The sequence below is a fragment of the Gnatocerus cornutus genome, chromosome 8 (assembly GCF_029298725.1).
Source record: "Gnatocerus cornutus isolate USDA-ARS CGAHR chromosome 8, icGnaCorn1.1, whole genome shotgun sequence".
Taxonomy (NCBI): domain Eukaryota; kingdom Metazoa; phylum Arthropoda; class Insecta; order Coleoptera; family Tenebrionidae; genus Gnatocerus; species Gnatocerus cornutus.
The window spans coordinates 11,440,277-11,463,271 of record NC_142240.1 but is presented as its reverse complement, the minus strand read 5'-3'; the positions used below and the strand labels follow the sequence as shown (position 1 = coordinate 11,463,271).

Sequence of the window (22,995 nt, the reverse complement as noted above, 5' to 3'; positions counted from 1 at the left end):
GAAAATTAAATAACTTTATTCTGCGAGTGCACCGGTGGAACTATCCATGCATCTCCACAAAACAAGCGATTTTTATTTCTGCAGAATACAAATTTCTATTTTAAATGCACAATAATGCAGCCGTGCAGAACTTTAAAATTGCATGTAGAAACACATGTTTTCTCTTCGCAACACTTCAATTATTAGCGGTGTTATCGATCTATTACTCGACATGACAAGTAATTTAGGCCAATCGCCCCCGGTCAACAAAGTGAAGTCAAACAGAACATGCGAGGGGCGACTAGTTCGGTGTTTACCCGTCCTCAAGAAATAAACTTAATAAGGCGATTAATTGGCGGAGGGCATGTGTCGCAGTGCGGTGCATTACGTCAATGTAAATATTAAACTTGCATGTCTCAGTGTGGAATCTCGGAATTGATCGCGTGATTTAAAGAGTTTTTAGGATATGAAATTAAGAGGGAAGAGGCAATCACGATAAGAGGGGGACTAAATGAAAAGGAAACTATTTTTGAGCTGAGTGTATTTTGCAGCAGCGACGCCGACGCATGAAAAAGGGCATCAATCTATCAAGTTGCGTGAACAAAGAGTGATGCCCTACTCCACGCATTCTCGCGTGATCATCGCCATTATAGAGACAAGAACTAATGTTAATTGTAAGTTTACCTGTGTATCCGGTGAAGTCTTCTATGAGCTTGTGACTCCTAATAGACGTCGATCCTGTGATCATGTTGTCTATAGTGTTTCCGTACCTCCTCCGACACCTCCAAAAGGCGACGCCGATCACGATGGCGAAGAGGAGGACGGCCAACGCAGCGCCCCACATCGCATCACTGTTGTACCATTTGGGCTTTGCGCTTTCCCCCTGGAACGCGCTGACTAGCACGGATAACAGAGGCGATTTGAAGTCAATGTCCTCCGGGATCTCCCCGGACATTAAATTCAGGTCCTCTTGACTCTCCGTGGAAACTTTCTGAGCGCGCCCGGTGTCCAGGTCCATCATTTCGGACTTGAGGTTTTCAACTCCGGGGATGCGCGAGACAAGTTCAACTTGTATGTGATAGACTGTATCGGGCCAGAGGGACAAAGTGACGCAAGTCGAGTCCGTGAACAAGTTTCCTTTTAACCCACCCCCGTCCACTTCCCAAGTCACCAAGTAAACGCCGCGACTGGCTTTCGGTTCCCAAGCGATTTCCCCAATCACCAAAACTTTCTGATGGATGAGGGACACCTCCCGCAACACCCACGGAGCGTCCGAATCGGTCGTCGTGCTCTTGCTGGTGGTGGCTTTGATTTCCGTGTTGATGGTCTTCTTCTTCTTCTTGTTCTCGCGGACGCTCGCTTCGTCGGGGCTGTAAATGGTCACTAGCCCTTGCGGGTCCACCACTAGAACTCGCAACATCGCGCCGCGTTTGTCGGTGTTGAGCGGCACTCTCGTCGTTAAATCCAAAGTTTGGATGATCTGCCTCCAGACACCCCCTTGGCTTTTGATCATCACCACGTACACCAGCGGCGTTTTCGTGTCAACGGACGAAGGCCGAGGCCAGCGAGCGAGAGCGCCAGACACTTGGATCACTCCTTCGCCCTTGGTGTGGATGACCGGTTGCGTCTGCTGCGTTTGAGTGGAGGCTTCCGCGTGGAATCGACAAGCTTCCTGACATCCAGGGAACTGTAATGAAATTTCGCCATTAGTTTTATGGAACAGATAAACATCGACAGCCTGACAATCAGTAATTATTGAACATCTAATTTACATTCGGACAGCCATCGAGGAATAATCGCAAGATAACTCCAGAAACTTAAACCGGTATAATTACCAACGTACACCTGAACTCAATTAGATGCGCGCCGGACGAGTAAGCAAGTTGCCATAAAAGCACGCCGGGTTTGCAGAACGTCGGTTTTAATATATCCAGACCGCCGTGAGCTGTGGTTATTAAAAAATACTATGACACTAACGGGGGCCGCTTCCTCCGACGCCCCCAGGCGGAAGTAAAACACATGAAAATGTCAGAAAATTTTATCTGATACAAAACAAACAGACCCGTTATCTAAAAATGGGATCTCAAAATTTTTGACCCCACATTCCGGTGTAATAAAGAAAACGTCAATAACACAACACAACACTGTTCGTTCAGCCAATCAATATCCAGTTAATATTGAATTTTAATGGCTTTAAACGATTGATTTTTTCTCCGAGATAGAAAACTCTTCTAATGTGTTGTCGGGGAAAATACAACTTTTCCCCCTTTTGAATTATTAACTCGTTCAATAAAGTATACGGAATTAAGAATTTTCCTGCAGAAATCAATGTGTTGTTTACGACGGAACCGGCTGGAGTTCATTTTCCGATCTATTTATTCTTGTATGCTGGTAAATGATACTTTATTATCCTTTGAACTTGATTTCTTCGCTCGACCATAAATCAAGTGTAATCAACTGTCAACTTTCCACCCTCTCCGCCAAAATTTGTACCTAGGATAATTAATCCAGCAACAGCATCAGATATTAAAAATTCGCTTTTGTTGTTCGGCGTTAGTGCAAATCCTTTGAAATAGCAAAGTTTTTCATGCGTGTCCTGATCTCTGGTTTAATTGCGGCCGGATTTATCTGCGGGTTGCAGCCTCCTGTCGCCTCGTCCTTCATATGCATGAGGGCGGCTTAATTCTTCGCAACAATAGAGGCGTCGATCCCGAAGTTTGTGAAAACTGGGAAATACACTTTATTTGATTAAATGCATGTCTGGGATAGGAAACCGCATTAGTACGAGAATGCAAACGGCAATAAAGAGCCGGAGAAAAATAATCCACGGACTGGAGAACACAACAAACGTTTTAAATGTCGCATACTTGCTCACACTTTTATGTGCTCTTAATTAAGTAGACATTTAATGAATATAAAAGGCTCTCCTGGTACGAGGAATATGGGATTTTATCCCGAGATAATAACGCACTCGTACACATATTTTATCGCCTCATTTGCCGCACGATTAATTGCATAAAAGACTGGAATAATTATTGCGAACGAGCACTTTCTCTCGTCAAGAACTTGATTTATTAGGAAACCGACTTTACAAACCGATTGAGGTAATGACATAAGGAGGGATAATGCGTTTTATGATCTTGCATGCGGCACATAACTTGACTCCATATATGAAGAATTCGCTCAAACTTTTCCAATCAAAGCGAAAATGAGAGATCTTATCAGTTAGGTAACACTTAATTAAAAATTATGAAAGTATGCCATCAAAAAGTCAAGAATAAGTCATTAGCGATTATTATCCACAATGATATTTAAAATCAATTTGCTTTCTGCAACAGTAATGAGAGTTTCAAAGTTTCCCAATGCACTCTTTGCTTCAACTAGAGTTAAATGCAGTATTGTATTCAGTTTTTCCAAACGATAACATCGCTCAAATTAAAAATTCTATCCCACACCTTCTTAAAGACTGCAGATGTCGTGATTAATTAACACCTTGTCGGCGACCCTCAGATTGGTACACTTTCATTCCAAGAAAACTCGTGATACGGCAAACATAGTCAGATATAAATTCGAGATTACTCTTTCATTCGCTGGGATTATAAAGTGCTAAGCTCAAATTTGCACGGAAATATTTTCTTAGACCTCCTGTTGTCGCAATCATCGTAAAGAACACCCCAACGTCTTTATGCGAAACGGTACTCCAAACATATTATATAAAATGTCTTTTGAGTTATATCCTACGTAATCACGGCGCGTTGGTGTTACAAGCTGTTCTTTGAAAATTTAAGGAACGGAAATGTTTGTTCCACCATGACGTGCAGTAGCTTGTTTGAACTAACGAGAACGGAAAAAGAAGCTACGAAGTGTATTTTGCTAAAACTGGGCCATTAACTGCTGCAACAATAGCTCAGGAGGACGTGCAATTAATCCAATGAAAAACTCGGAAAAGCTTCGAAATTTATTGATTAGAGTCCAAAATTTGTAGCTATGAGACTTGTGTGGAAAAAATCTGTTTCGTTGCATAACGAGCGCAACCCCGTCTTCTGGTGCCGCCAGTGCTTGAGCGGGTAGGATGGCATGTTTTGCATATTCAATTGTCATTGTTTCGACGCGACTCGAATGCAGATAATGGCTTTTGCATCTCAAAGAAAAGATTAATAGATTTAATTTAATATTGTCTAGTTGAAATGGAACGAGGGCTCCGTGGCGGGAGCCTGTGTTCTGTGTTTATTAACTTTGCGAGGGTATAGTATCGGAATGTTAAGGAGAGAGGGCGCGAGTGCTTTTCCTGAAGGGGATTTAAATTCTACTCTTGCAAGGATACATCTCTCACCGTCCGAATAAATAACTAATATTTATGTTCCGTGTAATTAAACTTTCATTATACTCGAGTTGGTAGTTTTGAATCTCCTGGTGCAAGTTATCTCCCGGGAAACCTCACGAACATCGGATTTTAAACTGTGTAATGTGGACGGAATGAATCAATAATTCAAACACTTGCGTTGCATGACAATTCTTCATTATCGGGCCGTTGAATGCTCCATTATGTGAAGCGATACAATGCAAGGCTTTATATTTGGGCAGTTATACCATAGAGAGAAACTCCAACTTGTTACGTTCCGTTTTAATTTATTTTTACGCCTTCGGAACCCCGCGTTCAATTCCCGTCATGATTAATGTTCTTTTTCTATCATCGTTTAATGTACAATATGTAACTGAATACTCACACATATCTCCTTCTCCTCGCACATGGCACCCCAAACTTGGAAGTTGGACTGCAACAACTCGCAGTTTTCCCAACACTGAAACAGGAAAAAAATTTACAGGACATGTTTCACTTTTTATCGGCGACAACTGCGCTGCTTAATGACGAAAGTGGATATTAAACGACCAAATAAACACAAAACACATGACATGACTATACCAACGTACACACATGTTCCAAAAAATTACGACCTCATCACCGCAACAGGCGCACCATCTCATCAACAATCATTACGCCACGGAACACCCAAATCGCGCTCGCAAGGAAACCAACCGGAGGAATCCTGAAATATTAAAGGCGACCCGACGCGATTTATCAATAATTCCATCAACGAAACAAATTGGAATGAAATTATTCCCTCCAAGTGTATCATTAAGAAAGTTAAAACTTTGTGTATTCTTCCCTTCATGCGAATTCCTGGGGAGGAAAGCCCAACATCATGAATTCATAATTACCTATCCTATCCAATAAAAACGGGGGATCAGAGCATTTGAATATATATCGAGTTTGCCAAACTGCCTCCGTCACTTTTCACTAAAACTATTCACTACGTCCGCGGAAATGATGATAAGATATGAAAAATAGCACTTTTATGACTTCTGCCCATTTCCTTTATAACTAACCCCACAATATTATGCAAATACGTTTCTTTCACATGCTATGATATCTTATTTGGCCGCGACGCATGCAAAATCGTTCCCAAACCCATTCATTTCTTTACGTGTACATAAAAATCGTTAAGTCTGTCTTTTCGGAGTCGTTCACAGAAATGAATTGCCTGGAAAATACGCAATCGTAATCAGAAGAGAAATTTTGAGATCTCCAGATGAAATCCTATACGCAATTTGAACGCAGCTTAAAGGAAACGGTTTTATATTTGCGAAGGGGATTTCCTTACAAAGAAATACGCAGATCTAGAAATTTATACCTATTATAAAATGGAGCAGTCTCATCGATTTGTTTTCCTTCCTCCGTTGAACTAGGAGTGTCCCCGAACGTAATTACTACTAATTACCAATTTTTCTGTTATCGGGGAATAAAAATAGTAGGAGCGCCTGCAGGAGATAAGGAAACGCGGCTGTTGCGACATTCATCGCAAGACAGAAATTTTTCCCCGCACTTGATTGCGCCGACAAACGCCCAACTGGCCAAGAAACAATTTGTAAATTGTAAATAATAACCGCCTCAACCGCTATCGCATTAATTGCGTTTTGCTGGTAAAACGCACTTGAACTTTGCGATAACGCATGCAAATGTGGTTTTCACACTGGGAGGGTGTGTTGGGCTTGGTCTAGTTTAAAGGTTTTTACAATCTCTTCATGCGTAATGCTTCAATTTTAAACACAATGTGTGTGATTGGATCGGTGGTTACCCGCAGCGAAATCCGTCCACGCTACCGTACTTAATAGTCTCAGCTAAATCATAAGAGTCTTGCAGCGACTCGGAGTATCAGCGGAATGATCTAGCTAGGCGACAATACAATATGTAATAATCATAATCATATACATGGAATACATTATCTTCTCCTGTTCTCCGATTCAAATTATAGAGCTTGTGGTTGGTCTCTCGGATTGTCATTGGGTTATTACGATTACAATTTAGATTCGTGCTTCTGGAAAGTGCCGCCTTCATGGGACAAGTTGACTTTTTTGACTTGGGGATTAATGTCCTTCCCTCTCCAGTGCATCAAACCTCTCATTATCCCGCATTAAAGCCTGTATTTACCTAAACGTCGACATTGAAGGCTCGGGAATTTCTGAAAGCCTTCATACAATATAGCGTCTCATTGTGATCGTCGATATTTGCATTTTTAAGCGATCGTTTGTTTAGATAACTAGAAGCACAGACCTTTTAAACGGAAAAATAAATAAATGAAATAACATTTGTGTGGTTTGATTCCATTGTGGTTGATGACACTTAGTAATTGAGTTTTACCAACTTTTCTCGTCTCAGTCGGTTCCATGAAGTTGCGTACAGCAAAAAAATGAGAGATCGCGGTTCAGCATTTATACATTATCATCTTATTTAATAGTTGAGCGTGAAAATCGTGACGTAGTGATTCTATTTCTCTCGGTAACAATGTGATCCGTTGCATCGACTCGTTACCGAAGACAACTGTGACAGAAAGAACAAAATATTATTGATACGGGACCTAGCAGTGACACTGGCACAAAAGACTGGCGCGGAACGGATTTAATTGACACGAATACAAAGGACGGGGACTAATTGGACGAGGCGAATTACTCAAATTTAGTCTCGATTTTTGTAATCCAGGCCAGACGCAATTGCAATAACTCAACTTATCTGCACCAGAGACAAGGCTATCATTACGGTTCGCGCAAAAATCTAAACAGTACCTGTCTCACTACTTGGAGCCATATTTTCAAGTTTATTTAATTTATGAATGGAATATGTACGCTACAATAATCAGCTAGCAGTGAATAATGATGGGTGCTTACTCATTTTAAAAGTCATTTTTCAAGCAGGCTCTTAGTTCACATTTCACTTTATTTGCTTAATGATCTCCTCAAAAATGCCATAATCGTTGCTTAAATAATTACAGCACTCACTCTGAATATGCAGATTGGATGTTATCCGATAAAAGTTGATTTGGTTTGCAGTTTCAGGGGGTCTATAGAAAAAGAATAAAACAGATGTAAACAGCTAATGAAGCAGTTGAAGATGATGGCTTTGAGCTCGCCGTCGGATGACTGGTCATCAAACACACGAGTTAAATATTTCGATTGGTGCCCGGAAAGTTAATTGAATTACGCTTATCTAATAATACCCACATTGTTTCAGAGATTTAACTCGTCTAAAAAGTGTAATTGAAATGAATTATGCCCACATGCGAAGAGACTGAGTCTCCGCCCGCAGTGCTCCATCTTGGTTCGATCGGTTTTCTTCGAGTGTGTAGAGAAGGAGCGATCGATTACGTGAGTTATTGTTTCTTTAATACCGATCCAACAATCAATCTTTCACACATGAAGAGGTCGTGAGTCCAACAGAGAAATTAATCATTCAACTTTAGTTTATATTCAGTATGTAAAAGCTACCTACTGATCGCTTGACGGCTTTACGTATGACCCGAGGGGGTTCTCTTCATAATGACAGACCCATCTATGATGTAATTCGTTTTTTACATCTACTGGAAATTTAATTAAATTCCGGACGCAATACGAATTTGTCACTGTAATTTCTGATCGTGCAGCTGTTTCAAAATTTAATTTCTGTAGCCGTCAACGGTGGGCACAAAATATTTGGACAGGGCGTGTAATTCGAGCGAAAAGCACAAAATCAGATTTAATTTGAAAAAGTGCAATTTACTGTAGTTCTTCCTCTTGACTGACATACAACGCGATGGCATTTGCAATTCGCCACCATTCACTTCCCATTATATAAACAAAAATTGATAATCCGGTTTCGCAAACTTCAATTGCACACTCACGTTCCCAAGAGTTGCTCTTTGGCATTAATTAAAGTCGCCTGAATTGAGTTAGACTCTACCTCAACATTCATTTTTTTAAATCCTCCTGCATCGACCCATTTCATCCTCTAATCTGACAAAGACCTAAACAAGATTCGATTTCGCACTCCGATCTCTTCACCTCGAATTCTTGCAACTCTGACACCTTTCTATTGAGACTCTTTTTTTCTTTGGGACTTTAGCTGCTATTGTCCGAGCGACACCTGGATTCCTATTCAAACTCTGTTTGGCACAAATAACGAAACTGAAGCGTTTTCCAAAACACGCTGTCGAGCAGAAAATTGCAACGACCAGGTGTTCGAATTATTGTGGGCATTTCTGGACAAATTGAACCAAAATACATGCCCCTTTACTGTCAACTGCGGCAGACAAATTGGGCAATTTATCGGAAAAACTAAACGCAAGCCGAACTTCTCATTCAAGCAATTGAAATTCTTGTGTTTGCACTCATCCCTCATTGTAAACCAGAACACCAAAGATCAAGATTTGGGTCGATGTAAGCGTTAAAAATTTTAATCTGATCGTTGATTTATTGTAATAACACCGTTAAGATCGAGTGTTGGCTTAATCTTTTTCTATTGTGTGGGTGTTAATTGACGCGCTCATTATTTGCCATAGTGACGTTATCAACAAGTCGATGCTTTTAGTTAAGATTCCTTTTGTACCTAACTGTAAATATCGCCCGATGAAAAGAGTTCCTGGAAGCTCTTCATCAAATGGAAGTAAGTTATGTATCATTGTCAGAAACTAATTTGTAAATGAAATTCAAACGTTCATGTGTTCGGTTTTTACTGCCTAATCTATTAACATCACATGTCAGAAGGCTTTAAAAATCTCATCTTTAAAACAAACAAGGAAATTGTGTGCTGACGAATATGTAAACAAAGAAGTACCTATCTGCTCGCTGGGAATGAGTTTCTAGTTTTCAAAAATTGAACAAAAATCTAAGAATAGTACATGTATCACTGTGAGGAGAATAATTATTTATAAAAATCCCAGCATGTACCTGACGTAAGATCGTTTTCTATTTTAACCTTCGTCTCTTATCTCTAGAATAAACAGTACATTTTGATTATCGCACGAAGTAGGTGTGTGGACAAATATAAATATCTAGAAAAACGCAGACTCAAACATAAACTTATATGTTTACTAAGAAAATTATCATTTCAGAGAAACTAATACTTCTTCCGAGCTTCGGTTTTGGTGAAAGTTTCGGAAAGTTAATTTAGGTCAAGCTGTCATCCCTGAAGATATATAGAAGCACACCCATTTTAAACAGTTCTTCGAAAGAGTTGGCAAAAAGTATCGCAAAGTGCGTAAATTTAAATCAGAATGGTAGTGCTCCGTCATAAAAGCATCAATAGGGTAATATACAGCCCATAAAGCGTTTCTTGAAAATGGCCGATCCTGTCGTAAACGATTGTTGTATATATCAGTTCAACTGGAGTTATAAACCTATAAATCACGAAATTAGCGAAAATGGCCCTGAAGTGATTTACTATTATACGGACTGGCCTGTACACCCTTTACCGTGTTCGACCATATCGCAAACGTGCATCTAAAATTGCTGGGGCTGCATACACACAAAAAAGCGTATTAATCGTGACGAATTACTTTTGAAAAGTCTCATCGGGAGGCGGCGTCCCTGCGACACAAGTTGGGGGCGGTACGTCATAAAAACAGAATGTAAGACGCTGTAAAACTCAGTGGCGTAATTTGGTTAAAATTGCGGCTTTTAGAGTAACAACACGGAGCTCCAATCCCTCAACGATGTCTTCGACATTATCGCCGTCGAAAGTGACAAGAATTCGTTCGACCGCCGCAGCAATTCGTCTTTGGCGAGTTATTTCCAAAAAACTCCGATCGCGCTATTGTCGAAATGAAACAAGCCAGAAAATGCGTTAAGCGATGAGTAACTGGAAGCTCCAGGGTAAAAGGTGAAACCGAATTATGTTCGCGAATAATGGAATTCGGCTGTAAAATTTAATTGTCGAACTTCCACATGCAGTGATGAATTCGCTCGAAAAGTATTCAAAAGTACAACTTCTAATGGAATTGAACCTTAATGAAACTAACTGAAAAAACGCCGATGCTGCAACACTAACAACGGATTAAATTTGAAAACGAATGCGCGTTTAAATTAAAAACGCATCCAATTATTGCTCCAAATGAAACTGTGAAACGAAAATAATGGCGTTTTGCCCCCGGTTTTCATCGGATGCAAGACAGATTTATGGGAACCGCAATGCATCCACTCGAAATTTCAACACCAAAGCGAATTAATTTAATTGCTTTCGAAACATTTTATTCTTTGATCGTGCAACGGCTGGCGATAACTAGGAATTTCGCGAATGAAAAGAAAACTAAAAGCGCGGCTGGATGATTAAATATGGATGACCCGGAGTTCAGACGAAGTCAACACCACCTTGCTACATTTTCCTTGAGCGCAAAATTGTTTTGAGGGTTCAGCTAACGAAGTTTTCACAAAAAAGTTCGCACGACTAGAATTGTGATCTAAACACAATGAGATTTTTCGCAAATAAATATTAATAAACCCATTATGTGGCCGGCAGCAACAAGTGTGACGTGAAACTATAAACATTTTGCTGTGCGACTACACCCTCGGTTTTGTGGGCTTTCAGGTTCAAGTTCTTGTGAATGACTCAGCAACTTATCTCGAAGAAATTGTTTCTTTCTGATATCGGAGTTTTTACTTATTCCACCATTGGATGGTTGATTAAGTCGGTCGAAATCCCGGTGATAAGCGGCGATAAATAAACTTGTCGTGGCGGGGGTTATTTGTACGTGTGCCCACTAGAGAGTTGAATATTTCGGGGGCGACTTACCGCAGAGAACCTGAGAATTTGACAAAAACTATTTGTCTTGATGTCAGATTTGTCGTTGAGAGAAACGGCTTGGTTGTGTTTTTATCGCCTCGGTTCTCTAGAGAAATTGCAAATTTGTTTTTTTATGTAACAATGCGATGCGTGTAGGCGTTCGTCGATTTATTTTATTTTTTTCGCGCGCTTACGTTTAATATTTGAGGAAATGGAGGCGATCTACTTTTCAATTTCAGTTTATGGTGTTCCATATCCTGTTTGAGTCGACTTGGTTAGATAAGTCAGTCACAGCGGGGGTTAATAAAAAAATACAAAAAGTGTAACACCAGATTGCCCCAATGTGAGTACTTTCTGATATTAGATATTAGCAAGCACTTGATGGGGGAGTTTGGATAGAGTCGCCCATTGCAAAGTTGCTTGGTATTGAGAGTGCAGTTGAATGCAGTGTTGCAATGTCCTTGTGGACTTAGCATGTGACTAAACCTCCGTATCGCCGAGGCGTTATCACGCGAGGATATGGGATATCCTGGCAATAAATTATCCTGAATAGTACATGCAGGGGACTTTACCCATTCTAGACTTCATTATAGCATTGACACATGCGTTTGTCATGCTTAGACCAGACGGCACGCAATAAAAGATGCACACACGGGATTAAATCCCCGATCCCGAAAACAATACGACTTGAAGGGATCAACAGGAAACGCATTTATTTAATTAAACAGCTGGATGACTACTCGACCCTCGACATGATTCATTTCTACAAAATCGCAAAATTATCCAGTCTCTAATAACTGTAGATGTATTAAGAGATCTCGTTATCGAGGAACAATGCGGGCATTGTCTTTCTTCGGATTGAACCTCAAAGGTCAGGAGCGGCCTGCGCCTGGTTAGTAGATACACAGCGAGAGACAATCAGTACGGTTCCCACAAAGGACGACTCTGGAAAATATGGATTTATTGCACATATCTCCGGTGGGTGGCACACCTCATGCCCCTTGGACGGATCGCGAGTGCTCACGACCGTGCGCCGACCAACTCGTGAGATATCGGCATTAAGTAATGACCACAACACGATCACGGTCACTGTAATTTGTTGAACCCGATACCTTGACTCGATTTAACCAGCCACTAATAAAAAATAATTTAGTTCAGGTACGCCGGTACAACCTACATTAGTTCTGCTGAGATTTATAAGCTCGCGGTACCCTCGCGTGGGCGAAAAGCACAGAACTACCAGACAAATTCGATGATGGATGGAAGACTTCCACTTCCACTCGACGTCGTTATTAAAAATAGACACATTTCATCGGCAACTCCTATCAAATCTGAGTAGATTCCATCTTGAGGATAATGTGGAGTCGTGGCTGCCTTCGAACCTATCTCGATCTAACTTAGACACGATGTGAGCACTCACAATGCCACTTCTGTAATTAGAGAAACTTCCACTAAACTCCCGATAAAATATGGAAGATACCGTAACAACAATCTCTAATCAGTTCCAACATCAGCTGATAGGTGGATGAGCAGAACCGGCTCTTCTCAACCGGAAAACTCGCCACCATTAGTAATTATCATCGGTTCTAGAGCGAAGAAAAGGTCACTGGTGTTATGTTCCTTAAGGGAACAAGAAATCAGACACTCCTAGAGCAAAAAGCGCAAAACAGACGTTTCGATAAATATTATGGTACAGCACCTTGTCACACAACTTTGGTTGGTTTAGCACATTCTTAAAACAAGTTCCAATGATTCCATAACCGCTCACTTTAAATAAACATTAATTTGCTCGCACGATAAATCAAACGAGGAATTTATCTTCTATGTAAAGTTTCTGAAATGTGAAACAATACAAGATCGTAGGTGGTGACGAGACAAATGCACACGAAAAACGGTGTCGATTTTATATCAGAACCAGACAGGTTGGATGGGACAAAAATACATTATGTAAATATTTACAGTCTTCTACTACTAAACCGAAGTGAGATTTATTTACACTTCAAACCTTAAATCATATTTTGACCTGTCATCATTACATGCCTGCTTATGGTACCTCTCAAACCAAGACAAATTGCAAATTAAAATTAGTAATAGCTTTCCGTGTTGCTCCTTCATTCCTAATATTAATAACGCAGAAGTTGGAATTAATAATAATAAAATACATGTTTTATCAAGATTTACGCAGCTGAACGTGTCCATTTATTTCCCTTTTAATGTCCCACTAAGGAATTCCACCAAACATCGCAAATCACTTTTTTATTGCCTTTCAATTGGTAAAAAAGATAATACCATAGGTACAGGATCAATAATCGTTGTGCTGAATACACATAATAAATTGTGGTCGCAATTTAACATCACTGATGCGATGAATTACTTTCCGTGGGGACTTATAATTACTTTTTGCACCAATCTAGCGAACCGATTAAATTGTACGTCAGTTGCAAATTCCCGGCATTCAGCGATATGATTTAAATCATTTTTAGATTTGCAAATGTGTATAATCGGACCAAACTTTGTCCACATCCGCGCCATTATCAAGAACTTTCCAAATTCGGTAAAGATCAATGGCATGCGTCTAACAGTCGGGCGCCAAAAATTACGCATCCGATTGTTGGTTCTTGAAAGCCAGCAGATGATGTTCGCATTTCGCTGCGGAATAAATGATTAAGTGTTGCTGCATGAAGGCAATTTATGAAGTACAAAAACAAGCGACACTTAAAGTCGCCATAAAAATCGCCCGAATAAACAATAAATTTTGTATAAACTACATTTTCTAATATTTATGGAAGTCCAGATTTATTTTATTGCCGTATTTTACGACGTCAAAATCCTGACGTTTTTAAAATTATTATTTACAACCTCCTTTCAAATCAATGAAAGCAATAAAATCGAAACCCCAAAATTATGGAAGTCGACAAGGTAAGCAATGATCCTGCAATAAAAAATACTTGTTGTTGCACCCCCCGCAGAACGGTAGTGTCACTTTTATTGCTTCGTCCCGTATTTAGTCAACTGACCATCGGGGGGTTGGTAGCTGCATCCCTCATAAATATCCCCATTTATTAGGGTCCACACTAAAAATTTGTCATGTTTACGAGCGGGTCGAAAGTTCACAGGAAATTTTCCAAAAGCATTGTTTCAACTTTTGCCAGGAAATACTTATAAATCCTATCAGGAGCCTTCAGTGTCTATACTTGGATGAAGTATTCCGTCACTCCAATATAGAGTAGCTTCCAAACATGTTTTCTCTTTAATTGGCTAATGAAATTTCGCAATTAATTCATTGTAATAAATTATCTCTAACTGTATCGATCCATGATTCATACTGGAAGTCAATTAAGAGATTTTTATCGGTAGAGAAGAAAATGTGGCCTAGTCGCTACGTCATAATGATTATTGATATTGTTACCGTTTGGGTACGTAAAAAAAGTCTTCGTGCAAAGTGTAAAGTCACGGATATTTGTGCTAGTGATAACGAGAACAAAGCGAAATGTAGAAACGGTGTAACTAATTTGATTAGTGTTTTTCAAAAGCAGGTCTTTCTTCGGTTAACTGAAACGCTGTTTTCTTTGCAAATAAACAAATTTCGGTGTTGTGTGTTTTGAAAATGGTGAGAGTCCGCTTGTGTAAACACACTGGGAGTCAAAACACGTCAATAATGATAAATAGACTCATTACTAAGCACTTGCTGCAGATGTGACAGTTCGGAATAGCACATATGCGAAACTGGGACGACAATGGGGAAATTAACTCATGTCGGTTTGTACGTTAAGATCGTTATTTCGGGAATCATCATCTATTACGTCTCCATCAAAAGCATTAATTTAGATTATGCCGTTGAAACGCATGCACAAGTAGATACACGTACGTCTAGAAGGAATTCGCCAGGTCGTTAAAATACCGGGAACGTTTCCCGGTTGTTTTCTATTTGTGATTGAGACCACCAAAGAATTGAGCTAATACCCCAAACGTCACCCTCCAAGTTAGCACACGTACGATATCAGAGGGGTTACAATTCTGTTATTAGATCCATAAATTGCATTGTACCTGCATTTCTCCACCCCAGGGCACTGTACGTGACCTAAAAATGCCATTAAGAGTGCGCCGCTGAAATCATGAACACGAATTCGATCCGCGGTTTCAGGAGCGTACAATACAGAAAAGAAGACTCCATCCAATTCCGCGGCCTCTTTCGATGATAACAGAGCCGTAATAGTCTCGTGACTGTACCTGACTCGAGTCGCTGATATAAAAACGTCCTAATAAATCGTAATCCTGGCTTTAAATACGGGCCCCGATGAAAAATGAGATCAAATACAATCAATTCGCGGTTTTCTATATCGGATTCGGTTCGAGGACCGCACATTTATCAGTCCGACCCGGGCGCCCTAAGTGCCTACATTCACCACTGAAACAAATTTCCGCCGTTACGTACCGACTGCACTGCATGTGACACTAATAGTTCGTGCACAGGAAATACACCTTTTTATATTAAACCCATATTTCACTCTGAGCTTGATACATGAACAAAGAACTGATACCGCGGAAAAACTGCATGGGAGAAATCTAATTGAAAAAGAGCACCGACAGATTTTTCTTCGCTAGAGAGAGATGTTAATTTCAATAACAATCTCAGACAAGCCTTCCATCAAAGGCAGCAAAACCTTGAAGATTATCTTCAATCCATATAAAATAACACGGTCTTAGGGCATCCTTGACGCCGTCATGCATCCTCGCTAAAGTGGTAGTAATTGTAGCTCAGTTTCAAGAGTAAAGATATTCAAATAGGAGTTTCGACAGATGCACTTTGTTCGTCACATATAACAAGAACCGCTTTGGAGTTTCATAACAGTTCTCAAGTCAAGACAAAGTTAAATTGTGGTGATCTTTACGACAAACGGTAGCGCCAGGAAGTTGCAAGTTAATCAACTTTTCGGGATTGAAATGCGATATAGCAAGTCGTTGTTTTCGGTTTTGCGAGTAAATGAAAGATCTGCAAAAGAGCCGATAGCGCTTTATCGAAAACAGATGGTGTTAAATGAACTTATCCTCGAGCAAATGAAATTATAAGGTGCAGGCACAATTACAGTGTTACTTAAGCGGTTCCGTCGCTACTGCAAAAAGATCGAATCGATAATGGCGACGATTGTTTCCCAAAGTATAGTCTTGTGGAACGGTCTAAATAGAGCCCCACTAATCTGGTCATTTATCTAATTGAAGAAGCCACGAGCTAGCAAGGCGCGATCCGTTATATCACTCCTTGTACGAAAGAAATTAATGAATATTGAGGTGAAGCAACGAGAAAAAGTTAATAGACAAAACAGGTGTAAAATACGTGGAGCGTGAAAATCGAACATTTCGGCGGATTTAAATTCCTCGGACCAAAGGGAAGAAGAAGTATAACAAAAACAAAACCGACAAGTCTCGTATAAAACATCACGTTCCGAGACGGGAAAAATCATTACTGGACTCAACAGAGGTGAAAATTACGTTCTTCGTGAACGCTGCCAAATGCCCAGAGCATACTGTGCAACCCGAAATTTTCTGTGGTCGCTCATGGTAAAAGTTTTTGTGTGCTACTCACCATGAAACAATCAGGACCCTGCAGACACATGGACTCTCCGTTGGGGCCGTCGTTCGAAAACTGCAAAAGAAGCCACAAATTAATATTAATGTTTGGGATTTGGATGTAGAGATTAAAAACTTCATTAAAATTTGCATTTCAATAACATGCTGGAGTTCGTAAATCCGCTGCCACCAACACAATACCCGCCTCCGGCTCTCGGTACACCGAATTCAAAGAGCCACACATGCACGAACACTAAAATTGAATTCTTGTAAATGAAGTCAGCCGCGGAAAAAGCTGGTCTCATAAATATTTTATTGCGAGTTAAGTATGTAATTAGCGTCTCATAGCGCTCTGTTGTGATCGGATAAGAGCTAGAGCGCGGATTATCCAGATACCGATCTAAATGGTTTGAGATGCGCTGGGAGAAATCGTGATTACACCCAGAATTTGGAATCCCTGCTCTCTAAGCCAGCTTATACGAGCTTAGAACGAACTAGAGGGATTGTTTTGCTTGCCTAACACGAAACGTAATACCAAACAAACAACGAGTTTCACGTATTCTTCCACGAAAGTATTTTAAAAATTCCTCCTGTTCCAATAAAATACAAAACGTCTAAAGGAATTTGACTACGACGACGAAAAAATTCTCCTTCGATCTGCTTTGAGACAACCGGTGATGCACACCTAGGCAAACGTACACGCATTTTCTGCTCTTTCAACCAAAACATAAATATTCAAACACTTTAAATATTCATTAGTTATTATAAACATGTCACATAAATAATTAAACATTTATTGAAAACTCCGAGCGGTCGTAATTAAGAGCGCGCGGGGGACGACTATACATTATAAAAACGAACATTGCTATCATCACACCCAGTACCACCAACGCCACACTAAATTCAATACGGACCTGGAACTCCTTAAAGTCTGACCTGAATTCTCCTTCGATAAGAGCAAAGTCAATGACAGCCAGTCGGGGATAAAACTAAAATTAGACGAAACCGAAGAACCCCTCAAGTTTATGTTTAAAAGTTTAATTGTCGACTCGGTACGATTTAAATGTCGTTGTTTTAATGACCGATGTCTCCTGTAAAATATGGTCGATAAAGTTGAAACTATATGATCAAACAAACCCTTGCCATAATGCGAAGACAAAGCGTACTTTATGGCAGGATCTGCAGCTATAACTGTAAACGAGCAATCCATTTTTACATTTAAAACCTAATCTTTTACTTTGTGTGTTTATTGCTAAAACGAAATTACTCAATAAAATCAAATAGAATCAGCACTGGAAGTTGTCGCAAACCAAACAAGTGATTTATCGGGAAACGTAAACACCGATAAATCAGAAAGAGTCGCGAATAATATACGGATACTAATGCATATTGGGAAGTAAAAACAAAGCGTTATCTGATTGGCGTGATTCCACGGAATAGCTGTGGAAAAATAATGATCTTTACTCTCTCGTTAGTGTGTCATCCTCCCGGTTCTGTCCTCCCGTAAAAAATATTTGGCGGCGTCGTAAACGCACCCGTTTTATGAGGTACGGGGAATTTTCTCCGTTGACAATTTTACGTTTTTCTTCTCTCCAAGGGTCCGCAATAAGGCGTGAGGCAATCGAATTCGACTCGGAAAGTCACAATTCGTAGTGGCTCTCCCCCATTATAATTAAACATGTCTGTAAGTTTAATCAGTGCGAGTGCAGAGAAATGTCGTCATCCTTTTCGTCGTGGTTGGTAAGTCGAAGGTGTTTGTTAGCTGAACCATTAAGGCGATGGTTGCATGCCCACCATGACCATCTACGATCATACGCGCCGTGTCATTGTCGTGAGAAGAGGTTTTAATTGTTTTTAGTGGTCGGTCGGCGCATAATTACACACACCGACTCCGGAGAGAAAAATCTATATCACGTTCCGGAGTTGTCGCATACATATGGAAGTTATGCGGGACGCTATTTATTCACTACGATTATCTGGTATTGTACTGTAAGAATGTTCAGATGCATCGAACAGCTACGTAATTGAATTATTTATTCCTCCATTTAAATTGCCCATAGAAGTGGAGGAATGTCCACGTTCTCTAGCCCCCACCACGCGAAAAAATCACAAAAAGGAAGTACTTTAGACGCGACAACTAAGTACCTATCTAACGCATCTAAATACCATTTAATGTGTTTTAAAATCCTGTCTTTTACAGACACCATTACTCATTACCAAAGACGCCGACGCTATCAAGTTTCAAAAATGTTTCTTTTTGCAACATAAATAAGAAATAATGATTTAAATGCGACGATAACGACAGTCCCACTCACTTCATCGTAATTACAATAATTAATTTTATTGGCTAATTTCACCACAGCTTTGCGCAGAACCGCTAAGATTTTAACTTCAAAGCAATAAATCAGGCCTTTATTGGCTATATATTTTTACAATCACCACTTCCATCAAACGTTAAGTTGTCTATTACTAAGTCTTTTTAGACTGATCGTTTAAAAAAAAAATTGAACTGGCAGCCACCCCGAGTGATTTGTCAACAAATTCAGGTAATGGAAAACTAAAAATAGAATGATCCTATTTTTCGTCAATGAATGATTGGGATAATTGGAACTCTGTCACCATAAAGCGCATTTTTTATTGTTTCGCTAGTGGCGTCACCCACGATCATAGAGGAACATGCTATTATTAATACGGAAAACCGATATTTGATAAAGCGCATTTTAATCTTTTTGTAGACATGCCCATAAATAAAAGAAAAAAAGCCCCCGCCGTCTCCAAGAGTTCTGTGCATGCACTTTCCACAAAACGCATTATCGCCAGCTTTGCCCCGAAAAGGGATTCCCCTGTTTCTAAATAAGCTCAGACAGTTGTCACGACCCCCAATCTGATTCATGGCTCTGATAGAAGACCGTTGGGTGGAATAGGTCGTTTGATTACGGAACGATGAGGATAGAATAGTGATTTTTCGAGGGAGGGTTCCATGGTTCGCGTGAGCTATGGTTCCCGTGTGTGATTTTTGCGTTCCTACCGAAATATCGTCATCAATCAGAATCCGCGAACGGTTTGTTAGTAAGTTTGGGGTGGGCCTCCCTTCTGGTCTTTGTACGAGGGTAACTGACCATGCTACTCTTAATTCGGTTTAACGTCATGACTCACCTATGGAACTTGAAAGTACAAAAGAATTGTTGGCCTAGTGCCAGTTTAATATATCTGTTGAAAACGTGCGCCATGTGTATGCACGAGGGTAAACAATCTCCGCAACCCAAACGATCGGTGAGCGCGAACTTACATCAATATCGGCGCGTCACAAGTGTTTATACTGCAGGGAACGAATTTGGCCGCCGTCGCCGAAGAGTACGGGGATGCCCCTAACCGAATTACGGGGTTCGGTCGTTGTCATGACAACAGGAGCGATTTCGTGCCCTAAAAATGGCCGGTTTAGATGTACCTGCCGCGATAGATGCACTTGCTTCGCTAGTACCAGCGCAATTAAGCGTCTTTCGGGGCGTTGAAAAAGTCCATAAATTTCGTCCGGCGTGTACACATCACGGTGTAAGAATGGATACGTCGCTAAACAAGCAAACATGTGTTCCTTTTGTGCGCTGAAATATGGTGCGCTTGTTGGTATAATTCCCATTAAATGTTAATGATACAAAGGAATGTCACACAATTTAATGTAAACATGCGGTACCATTTCAGTGCTACCAAACTTTGTGTAAATTCGACAGCAAAGTACCGCGCGGATGGCTTTATGTTGCGGACGCTCTCGCCACTGAACATCCTTTAATCTAAATTCCTTTTAACCGATGGGAATTGTTGCGACGCGTTTGTAGTGTAAAAAATCCCTTGATGAACAGTAATTGTTCTTGTCAAGTGCTGTTTCGGAATTGGCGGACACACCTCGCCACAAACATAAACGCTTATGGTAACAAATGTTGCTTACAATTCTATAGTTTAATGTGTTCCGTTAACACCGCAATGCCACTATTCAACGGCGAAATGGCTGTCTTTATCTGGCAATTGCAACCGGCCATTGTTGCCAATGTCGTCGGTCCACTGTTCAAATGACTCTTCCAGACCTGAATAGCCAGACTGTATTTTACCTTTATATCCTGTATTTACTACAAGGTGGCACGCAACTCTGCATATGACAAATTCGAACATAAAGGTTTATGGGCGTCGCTAGACTTCGGACAAGAGGGTGCCGGATTTAAGATGATTTACTGTTATTGAAGTGTGGACAAATTTACACAGTTTGGCGGTGGCGGAATGAAACTTTTGCCATATTTCAGATACACGTACAAGCTCTATGTTGTCGCCGTAAATATACTTATTTTTCTGGGTACATTCAAGGTGATGCAAAACAGCTTCGCCACATTTGCATATTTTACCATTGTTCCACATTTCCGTTCTACTTCATTACTACGCATAGAACAATGATGAAGGTCCTTTGCTATAACTGATTTTATTGATTTTTCCAAAAACCGGGTACCTGGATGTAAGATATTGATCAAATTCCCCGTCGATATTTCAGAGGACGATTTGGCCGATAAATCAGCCGACCGTCGAGCGAACGGCCTGAACAGATATCTATCCGCATCGATCTGATCTGAGATCGGCTGATAACCGAAGCATCGAGGCGATGCAAAGTAATGTACTGAGTCATCAGGAGCATCTTGCTTCTGCAATTTGGTTGTCCACTTCAATGTAAAAATATAAATATTGTTTGTATCCGAGCCGTGCGGAAGATTTATGGTGGCAAGTCAGCGTTTTGTTGGGTAATAAATATGACATCCCTTGCAGAGTCCCGGTTGCGAACGCAATCTAAATATTAAAGTCCCGGCGCTGCCCGAGTTGACCTCAAGAGTGAATATCAAATAGAAGTTGACCTCCGACATCTCTGAGATATGAGACCTAGGCTAGATACGAGTCATTACCAATTCAAATATGTTGGCTGTTTGTTTAATGTAGCGCACAGTGGACTGCAAAGTACATTAATTCGGGGAAGAGCCAGATGCATCTCCGGGAAAACTGCTTTGATCTAATTAGATTGGTGGTTTGGAGCAATTTTTCAAACGAATTAAAATCTGCCACAATTTCCACACGAACTCGTATCAATACAAAAGCTTTTATAACATCAAAGCTCGGTGAAAATTATTTAACGAATTTAGCGCGGATATATGTATGCATTAGCACGTTATGTATGTCCGCATCAAATGCGGGTTAACTATAGGAAATCATCAAAGGGCCAGCGCGACAGATGCGAATTATCCTTTGTGTCCCACACACACGACCAGATTTCACCCGGGGCCAACATCCCTCACTCTGTTTACATATTATTGAGAAGTTCTGTATCAATTTGGATACATTACCGGCTTTTCCCAAATATACGCTGCTTTGTCACGATCACACAGACCCTTGCTCTCTTTGAAGGTCCAACCATGCGCGGATCGGTTATGGAATTAATTGAACATCTTTTCATAACAAACAAACATCCGGTCAGATGTGCCAGACCACGACCTCAATACTAATCCCACGTTACATCATGTAAATTACACATATACTATGTATACACTATTAAAAACGCATTTGATGATCCGTATAAACGTTTATAGTGTTGAAACATAATTCATAACAGGTCTTTTTCTTCAAAATAAAAACTGCGCTTTTATTCAATCTCACTCACATTAGTATTCATATTTCTCAATACATAATGGCCGGAATAGTTTGGGCGTGTAAAATGTCACCCTAATGAATTCCGCGACCAGCTGTGAAGCATTTTTATACATGACGCGTTTAGCTGCATAAATTTCGCGAACGACCGAGGTGCAATATGTAACATACCCACACGATCCTTCGTCCTCATTATAAATAGTTTAGACGAATGGCCTCTTCAACCCTCTTTATCCTTACATTCCGTCAAATGGCACAGCCAACACGTCAAGATTCTGTATCCTTCTCTTCCAGAATACAAACAGACCAGAAAAGAATGTTGCGATGGCCCCCGTCTTTCGGTGACACATGCAACAATGACAAGTGGCGAAGATGTGTACACTCAGACAAATCCAGCATGTTTATAAATAGGCGAAGGGACCTTGTCTGAATTCGCCGTTAAAATTATTGACCAGGGCCCCTCGAATCCTTTGATCCCTCTGGATAAACAAACCCAGCGGTAATAAAGTTTTATGAATTTGTTTGATATCACGCATCGTTTTCGTGCGAAAAGTGGCATGAATTGAGCTTTCAAACAATTCCACTGGTGGTGAAACTTGAAAACTCTCGATTACTTAAATAAGATAAAAGGAGTGATTGTCGGATTCTCTTACCATAATCACACAATTTCATAAATTTCGCGCCGC

At 40.4% G+C, this 22,995-nt stretch overlaps 1 protein-coding gene across 1 annotated transcript in view; it reads right to left on the bottom strand.

Moving 5' to 3' along the window:
* The window catches only part of LOC148169832 (uncharacterized), a 35,592-nt gene that overhangs the window by 1,502 nt on the left and 11,095 nt on the right, over positions 1-22,995 (bottom strand). The window contains exons 2-4 of the mRNA XM_088042899.1: positions 16,653-16,712; positions 4,707-4,781; positions 664-1,666 (exon numbers count right to left, since the gene is read on the bottom strand). Of these exons, the coding sequence (XP_087899025.1) occupies positions 664-1,666; positions 4,707-4,781; positions 16,653-16,712 (1,138 nt within the window). The remainder of the gene's footprint in view (positions 1-663; positions 1,667-4,706; positions 4,782-16,652; positions 16,713-22,995) is intronic.